This window comes from Strix aluco, chromosome 23, assembly GCF_031877795.1.
Source record: "Strix aluco isolate bStrAlu1 chromosome 23, bStrAlu1.hap1, whole genome shotgun sequence".
Taxonomy (NCBI): domain Eukaryota; kingdom Metazoa; phylum Chordata; class Aves; order Strigiformes; family Strigidae; genus Strix; species Strix aluco.
Genome location: NC_133953.1, coordinates 419917 through 427832, shown reverse-complemented (window position 1 = coordinate 427832; position 7916 = coordinate 419917). Strand labels below are relative to the sequence as shown.

Genomic DNA, 7916 nt, shown 5'->3' with positions numbered 1-7916 from the left:
CACCTGCTGCTGCTGGCATCGCTCTGACGAAATACAGATTTCCCGTCAGCAGCGCGGGAGGAGGGTTTGTTCCAACAAAGGGGACAGATGTTCCGAGGACTTCTGTTCCTAGTACGAAATTTGTTGTAACTGGAAGTCGTCAGCAAGGCCCCTGTGCTCCGTCGCGGCGCGTTTCCCCATCGTTTGAGAATGAATGGCTCCCGCGGGAGCATCTCGCGCTCTCCCGGTGGTTTTGCGATGGAGCGGAAGCGCCGTTATCTGCGGAGCTCCAGCTGCCCGGAGGTGAGCCGGGCCTGCTCCGGGGAACGCGCTGCCGCTCGGCCGGGGGCTGCTCGTTTTTCTGCTTTTTTCCCTGTTGTGGTGACGCAAGTGGAAGGAGGAGACCCGCGACGTCCTTCTGAGGCTGCGAAGAATGAACACGTCGGAGCAGAGACCCCGGGGCTGGGCCGCTGCAGGCGTGAACCGCTCCCTCCTCCCAGACCACCGGCCATTTCTAGAGGCGCTCGCGGGGCCACCGCGAAGGACGGAGCCCCTGCCTCTCCCCTCGCCGCGCGGAGTGACCGGCGCTGCCCCCAGCCCCGGCAGCGTGAGAAGCGCCTGCGGGTCATCGCTTTGCTCTCTCCCTGCCCACCCGCTCCTTTCTCTGCTCCTGGGCTGAGCAAAGGGCAGGTTTCAAAAGGGGACTTTTGGAGGAAAGCGGACTTTGCTTCCCGCAGGAATGCCGGTGTCGGCTGGGGGCTTCCTGCGCTTGGGTCACGCGCCCGCGGCTTTGCGCCTGCAGGGATTAAACCGGCGCTGAACTCGGGTTTAACCGGCGCTGTAGCGGCGAGCTGGCTGCCGTCAGGGCTCGCGGTGTTAATCCAGCCTGATGACCCGTGCTGCTGGTCACACCAGGCCTGCAAGCGGGCTCATTTTCCCTCTCCCCCTCGTTTTCTACCCTTCTCTCTTTTTTCCCCCCTCAGTCTTTTCTGGCCCTACCGAAGCATCGCTGGAGCGGCAGCGCTGCCCCTCGCAGCTCCCACCCTCCCTCCCCACTCGCGCCGGCTTCCCACCAGACATGGCTGCACGTCCGGAGCACAGAGACGCTGCCGACCACCGCCACCGTTTATTGTGAATACATCAGGGGGACCCGGGTGGGCCAGGGCTGAGCCGCTGCCGGGGCCGCAGCGACCAACCACCCCAGGCTGGGCCACGGGGGACCCACAGGGGAAGTTCACGCAGCATCATCCGTCAGTGACTCGCCCATGGATTCACCAGGCTCTGCCCCACGCCTGCTGTGGGGAAAGCTCTTGCTCCTTGGAAAAGAAAAAGTGAAGCAGGCACGCAGAGGAAGGAAAAAAAATCCGCAGGGCTGCCGCAGGGATTAGCCAATCCTCCTGTAAAAGACGCAGGAGCCATCCCTGTGCTGGGGAGAGCCGGGGTGTGCGTGGGGCACGGCACCCCCAGTACCTAGATGACCAGGTCTGCGTTTTTGGGGTGGGGGTGGTGGCCCCCGGCCACACCCCGTGGGGTGGGGGGCTGGCGGCAGGCAGGGGCCGGCGGCGTTGCGGCCCTTGCGGAGCAGGCGCTGCAGGCGAGGAGCAGCCCGCCGGCGGCGAGGAAGGCTCCGGCAAACCACCCCAGGAACGTGGCCTCCCCGAATTCCCACCGGGGGACGATGTCGGGGACAGTGTCGTCCCAGAAGTCGAGGACGGTGTTGTAGGCAACCCAGGAGACCGGCGCCAGGGTGGCCAGCGCCGCCACGCCGAATGCCGCTGCCCCGGCGAGCAGGAGCCGCTGCTTCAGCCCGGGCCGGTCCTGGCAGCTTCGCCAGCCCTCCAGCCCCGCGGCGGCCAGGAGCGCGCCCAGCAGCCCCAGCCCGTTGGAGAGGCACATCAGGAGGCGGGAGACGCGCAGCTCGGGGGGCAGTGCCAGGAAGGAGCCGTGGGCTCGGCACTCGACCGCTCCCTCCTCGTGGGCGATGCAGACCTGCCACAGCCCCATGGTCCAGACCTCCAGCTCGTTCAGGTCCAGGCTGAGGCTCTTCCAGAGCGGCACAATGGTGGTGACGCAGGAGGAGACCCACCCGAGGAGGGCCAGCAGCATCCCCCCGGCCTGCGCCTTGGCCTGCCAGCTCCCGGCCATGCTCCCTCGCCCCGCTCACCTGCGTGCCGGGCCGGGATCAGCCGCCCGGAGTGGCGGCCGCGGGCATTAACGCTTGTGGAGCAGCGTCCGCCCAGCCGCCGGCCGCGCCTGGCGCCCAGGGGAGCGGACTCGAGCCGGCTCCTCTGACACCGGGGTGTGGCCACGGTCATTTTCCAGCCGTTGTTGGTTTTTCCACGCTAAAAAGGAAAGCACGCCCGGAGCAGCCAGGTGCATCCCCGCCGGGAGGCTGGGCAGGGCCCCGCCGCGGCCTCACTGTGCCGGGGAGGGTTAAGTCGAGGCACGCAAATCCTCCGAGCCTCTGGGCCACCCGGAGCGAGAGCCTTGGCAGGGAAAGTGCCTCTTGGCAGCGGCAGCTCCGGCCGTGGTGGGACGGGGAACAGACCCCGAGGCGGGATGTGGGCAGCGGGCAGCCAGCATCAGGCTCTCCTCGGGGAGGGGTTGAGGCATCGACCCTCATTCGGTCATTAAATAAATACACAAAGGAGCCTCCGAGAGCTGCGTCAAGGACAGGGGTTCCGAGGGAGGGTGTGTCTACGAGCGGTGGGCCCTGGTCACTCTGCCCTGCACCCAGCACTGCACCAGGGGACTCAGTTTGTGGAACTCTACCTGCACAAACTCCTGCCTGGGAGAAGATACTCTGCTGGGGAAAAAAAAAAAAAAAAAAGATGGGGGGAAAAGGATGGGCGGCATCATGAGGAAAATCCCAACTTTGGCGCTCGGCTCCCATCCGCCCCCGCGCGTGTCCCCTCTGCAGGGTCCAGCTTGCAGATTCATCTTCCCTGGGAGATTAGCGACTAATCTCTCCTTCATCTGCTGTCTTTCTTATCAGCGGGGCTATCGGGGGCCGGGCTGGTAAATCACTGAGCCCTCCTGGCACTGGGGGTCCAGCCCTGGTGAGCGTCGGGGGGACCTTCTCAGGGGCACCCCGAAAGGAGGGGGCGAGGGGGCATGGACCGTGTTCAGCCTTGAGCATGGGCCAGGCGGGAGAGGGGGGACGATTCCCAGCCCTCACCGATGGTCCCGTCCCCCAGAGCAGACAGGGAGCATCATCCTGAGGGCGAGAGCTGGGAAATCCGCTGGGAAACCCCTCCTGCTCCTTCCCCCGGGCACCAGGGCGCCCGCTCCTTCTGATTAAATCATCTCGAGGTAATTGTGCCTGTCGTTGAGACAGATTAACAGACGATCTTCTGCCACTGGAGCAGGATTGGCGGCAGCCGCCGAGCTCCCCATCCTTCCCTCCCACCGGCTGCGGCGGCACAGCCCGGCGGAGGATTCCCGTCCGCGGCCGGCGGGAAGATGCCCGGCAGCAGCCGGGGTGCAGCGGGAGCCACGAGCCCAGGACAACGTCTACCGGTCCGGCAGCTGCTGCGCCTGGACATGAGGTGGGTCCCTCTCTCGCCGGGCCCCGCGCGGGGCTGGGGGCCGGGAGGTCAGACCCGAGGGCCACCGGTCCTGCCACGGCACTGGCAGGAGGTGCCGTGGGCGCGGTCCCACCCCGGGAAGCGGCTGGGGATGCTCAGCAGAGGCAGAGGGCCCACGCTCCGTCCCCGTCCCCATCCCTGTGGGTCGCATTTCCAGGCCTGTGACCTCCCATCACATCTCCCCGTGGGGAGCCAGCTGGACTCAGCCCATCCCAAGGAGCCCGGCCAGGGGGTCTGTGTCTCTGCCCCCGGCACCCGGGGCCGCCCGTTTCTCCTTGCAGCTCTTTAGAGAACCAGCGATGACGGCCGCGGCACGGGCCAAGTGTGGAGCGCAGCTGCAGGCCCTCACCCGGAGTTTGCCCGCTGCCTCCTTCCCCGGCCTCTGCAATGCAATTATGGCCCCTAATTGGCTTAGCCATCTGGTGCCGGCCGGTAGTCGCCCCGGCACGGCTCGGTGGCTGGCACGGGCACTGCCGGACGAGGGCGGCCCCGCTGGACCCTGGCCTGCGGGGATGCGGAGAGGGGCTGGAGCCCCACGTCACCCTCCGCGTCCGAAATAACCCCCGGCTTTGTGTCCCCCACGGCAGGACCGCGCACCCAGCCCGGGGCTGAGCCCTGCCCCGGCACCGCCATGGTGCTCCCCTGCGACCGCAACAGCGTTGGTGGCGACTGGCTGGCGCCCGAGGAGCCCCGGGGCCGCAGCAACTCCATCCCCCCGGCGCAGACCCCCACCGCCAAGCACATGCTGGCTTACCTGCCCCGGCCGCCCACCGACACCAGCCGGTACGGCACCTTCCCCCAGAAGGTATGGCGCGCGCCGGGCTCTCGGGCGTTCCTCGGCCAGGATGCCGCCGGGCGGTTGCGGTGGCCGCAGGCGATTTCTGACCGATGGGCTCCTTTCTGCCCCGCAGCCTGAACTCCCGGCCGCCCCCGGGGCTGTGGCGGAGGACGGCTGGCAGCAAGCCGGTGCCGGCGCTGCCAAGAGAAGCAGCCTGATGCCAAACTACCTGTCCCCGCCCTGCCGCCGCGGCGGCTTCATCACCGGCGAGCCGTCCCCGCCCTCCAGGCATGGCAGCGTGGCCGCCCAGCACCATCCCGGCGATCTGGCCCGGTGCCCGCCGGCCACCCCGCAAGAGCTGGGCACCCACTGGTACCCGCTGCAGGTGCCGAGCGTGCCCAACATCCCCGGCTCGGCGCGCAGCAAGAGCCTCACCCGCAGCCCCATCGCCGCCGTCCCCGCCCCAGAGGGGCTGCCGAGCCGGTGCCGCAAGCTGCTGGAGGAGGACAGCCCCATGGTGCAGGCCAGCAAGCGGCAGCGCCAGCGCTACGTGACCAAAGTGGGCAAGTGCCAGGTCAACCTGGGCAACATCCAGGAGAAGAAGCGGTTCCTCTCGGACATCTTCACCACCATCGTGGACCTCAAGTACCGCTGGTTCCTCTTTGTCTTCATGATGTGCTACATAGTCACCTGGGTGGTCTTCGGCACCGTCTACTTCTTCGACGCCTGGGTGCGGGGCGACATCAGGCACCGGGGCGATCCCGAGTGGCGGGCATGCATCGAGAACGTAGACGACTTCATCTCGGCCCTGCTCTTCTCGGTGGAGAGTCAGCGGACCATCGGCTACGGCTCCCGGATGGTGACGGCCAACTGCGCCGAGGGCGTCATCCTGCTGATGGCGCAGTCCATCGTCGGCTCCATGATCGACGCCCTGATGGTGGGCTGCATGTTCGTCAAGATCTCGCGGCCCAAGAAGCGCGCCCAGACCCTCATCTTCAGCAAGAACTGCGTCATCTCCCGCCGCGACGAGAAGCTCTGCCTGATGTTCCGGGTGGGGGACCTGCGGGAGAGCCACATGGTGGACGCCAAGATCCGGGCCAAGCTGATCAAGTCCCGGCAGACGGCCGAGGGGGAGTTCATCCCGCTGGAGCAGTCGGAGCTGAACCTGGGCTACGACACGGGGGAGGACCGCCTGTTCCTGGTGGAGCCCCAGATCATCTGCCACGTCATCAACCGCCGCAGCCCCTTCTGGGACCTGTCGGCCGAGTCGCTGCGCCGGGAGCAGTTCGAAATCATCATCATCCTCGAGGGCATCGTGGAAGCCACAGGCGAGTGGGCCGGAGGGGGTGGGGGTGGCCCAGGGCAGGAGGCCCCTCATTCGGTGGCCGGGGCGGGGGGGGGTGGGGGGTGGGGTCGGTGCGGCGGCGGCTCAGCCGTTGTCTCGCCGCAGGAATGACGTGCCAAGCCCGCACCTCGTACACGGAGGACGAGATCCTCTGGGGGTACCGCTTCGAGCCCTGCATGTCCCTGGAGAAAGGCGCCTTCCGGGTGGATTACAGCCGCTTCGAGATGACCTTCGAGGTGCAGACGCCGGCGGCCAGCGCCAAGGAGCTGCAGGAGCTGCGGGAGCTGGAGCAGCGGGAGCGCTCCGTGCTCAGCCTCTCCTGGGCCCCCGTCCCGCAGCCCAGCGCCCCGCCGGGCACCGCCGCCGGCCCCGGGGCTCCCGCCGGGCCCAGCGCCGCGGGGGGCGGCCGGGACGAGGCGCCGCAGCCGGGGGCCAACCCTTGAGCCGCTCCAGGGGCTGCGGGACGGGGCGCCCAGCCCGGCGGGGGCCGGCGGCGGGTCCCGCACCGACAGTGCCATAGCCCTCCCCCCGCCGCGGGGCGCGCCGGCCTCGCCCCCACCCCACGCGCGGCGGCGTTCGCACAGAGTTGTTCTTGTGGAAGAAGGGCCGCGAGACCCGGACAGCGGGGATGAAAGTCTCTTCGTTAATAAACCCCCCACAAACAAACCACCGGCGCTCGGTTTGTCCGTGCAACACTGGCGAGGGGCCGCGCAGACCCCGGCCGGGGGCGGGGAGCTGCTCAGGGGGAGCCCCGGTGACAGAGCATCACCCCCTGTGCCCAGCAGGACCCAGCTGTGACCCCACGTGTGGCTCCAGGACCCCCTGCACCGCCCCACACACCCCCCAGCATCACCCCAGGCCCAACACCCCCCCCTGCCCCAACATTCCCAAAGTGCCCCCCAGCCCCACACGTTGCCCAAGGACACCCCCCCCCCCCCAATCAGGAAACTGTCACATTCAGCCGGTGCTGCCCGAGGCTGAGACACAGTTTAACAGAATCAAGTTGATATAATTAAATTAATTACATCAATAGAATTAAATTAATGGCATCAGGCAGGTCAGTAGCCGTTCCCGCACAGGGGTGCCCCAGCCGCGGCGGGGGGGCACCCGAGGGTGGCCTTACCCGGGGGGTGTGTGTGTGTGTGTCTGTGTGTGTCTGTGTCTGTGTCTGTGTGTGTGTCTGTGTCTGTGTCTGTGTGTGTGTCCCCAGGCCCCCAGCACAGGGTAACTCCTCAGACCCGCCCACGCCACTAATTACTAATCACAGGAAAACGCTGCAGAGCGGCTGCGTTTGGGCCGTCCCAGGTCCCGCTGGCGTGGGGGGGCTCAGCGAGGGGTCGGGGGGGGGCGCAGGCAGTGCCCCCCCTCCCCACAGCAGCCCCCCAGCACTGCGCTTGGTGTCTGTCGCTTGATGGGAAGGAGCAGCCAAGATCCTTTTGGGGTCCTTTGCTGCCGCATTCATAATTTGATTTTTTTTTTTTTTAAATTATTAAACTGCTTTTAGCTCAACCTGGGAGTTCTTTTTCATCTTATAACCCCCCACCCCCGCCCCGCTGAGGATGGAGCAGTTGGGTGGGGACCTGGGGCCAGCCAAGGGCACCCTGCAGTGTACGTGTGTGTATGTATAGTGGGGGGGGGGGGGTGTAGAGGGGGGGGTGTGAGCGAGAGAGCTCGCGCCACACAGAGCTGCTTTCTCACACACTCATATGTAACTACAGACACCACCCCCCCCCAAAAAAAAAAAAAATTTTAAAAAAAAGTTTGGAAAATTGTTTTAAAAAAAAAAAATTAAAAAAAAAAAAAAGAGCATGTTTTGCTATCTTTATGGAACTGCAAACAGGTATTTACGTATGCAAATGAAAGGCATGCCATCATGCATACATAACCACATAATAATTATACAATTTGCATATCAATGAGATGATTTGCATACCAATTAGGCTATTTGCATATCATTGGCATTCACACGCGCTGGTCGCCGGGACGATAACCAACACAAACGGGGGGATCACGCAGAGGTTTGCAAACGCGCAGGGCCCGCGTCCGTGTGTCCCCGTGTCCGTGTGTCCCCGTGTCCCCGCGGTGCCGCAGCCGGGCGCTGCCTCCCCCCCGCCGCCAGGGGGCGGTGCCGCTCGCCCGCCCTCTCCCCGCCCACCGGGCCCTTCTTCCCCGCCTCCTCGCTGCCCCCACTTCCGGCGCGTGGCGGTGACGTCACTTGCGGAGCGCC

At 66.1% G+C, this 7916-nt stretch overlaps 2 protein-coding genes across 2 annotated transcripts; one reads left to right on the top strand and one right to left on the bottom strand.

Moving 5' to 3' along the window:
• Positions 1–200: 200 nt before the first annotated feature.
• Positions 201–7198, top strand: LOC141933862 (G protein-activated inward rectifier potassium channel 4-like). Its single transcript, XM_074848945.1, has 5 exons — positions 201–282; positions 3317–3527; positions 4154–4371; positions 4478–5672; positions 5795–7198. The coding sequence occupies exons 3-5, from the start codon at positions 4198–4200 to the stop codon at positions 6130–6132; spliced, it is 1707 nt and encodes a 568-aa protein (XP_074705046.1). The 5' UTR covers positions 201–282; positions 3317–3527; positions 4154–4197; the 3' UTR covers positions 6133–7198.
• On the bottom strand, positions 1087–3121 carry CLDN25 (claudin 25). Its single transcript, XM_074848946.1, has one exon. It carries the CDS (start codon positions 2122–2124, stop codon positions 1450–1452), a length of 675 nt encoding a protein of 224 aa, XP_074705047.1. The 5' UTR covers positions 2125–3121; the 3' UTR covers positions 1087–1449.
• Positions 7199–7916: the final 718 nt, after the last annotated feature.

What these genes read in the sequence shown, in the direction of transcription:
- CLDN25 (XM_074848946.1), bottom strand. Translation starts at nt 2,124, where the DNA reads ATGGCCGGGAGCTGGCAGGCCAAGGCGCAGGCCGGGGGGATGCTGCTG.
- LOC141933862 (XM_074848945.1), top strand. Translation starts at nt 4,198, where the DNA reads ATGGTGCTCCCCTGCGACCGCAACAGCGTTGGTGGCGACTGGCTGGCG. An exon ending in ACGGCACCTTCCCCCAGAAG is followed by an intron (nt 4,372 to 4,477) that starts GTATGGCGCGCG and finishes TCTGCCCCGCAG; the next exon opens with CCTGAACTCCCGGCCGCCCC. An exon ending in GGGCATCGTGGAAGCCACAG is followed by an intron (nt 5,673 to 5,794) that starts GCGAGTGGGCCG and finishes GTCTCGCCGCAG; the next exon opens with GAATGACGTGCCAAGCCCGC.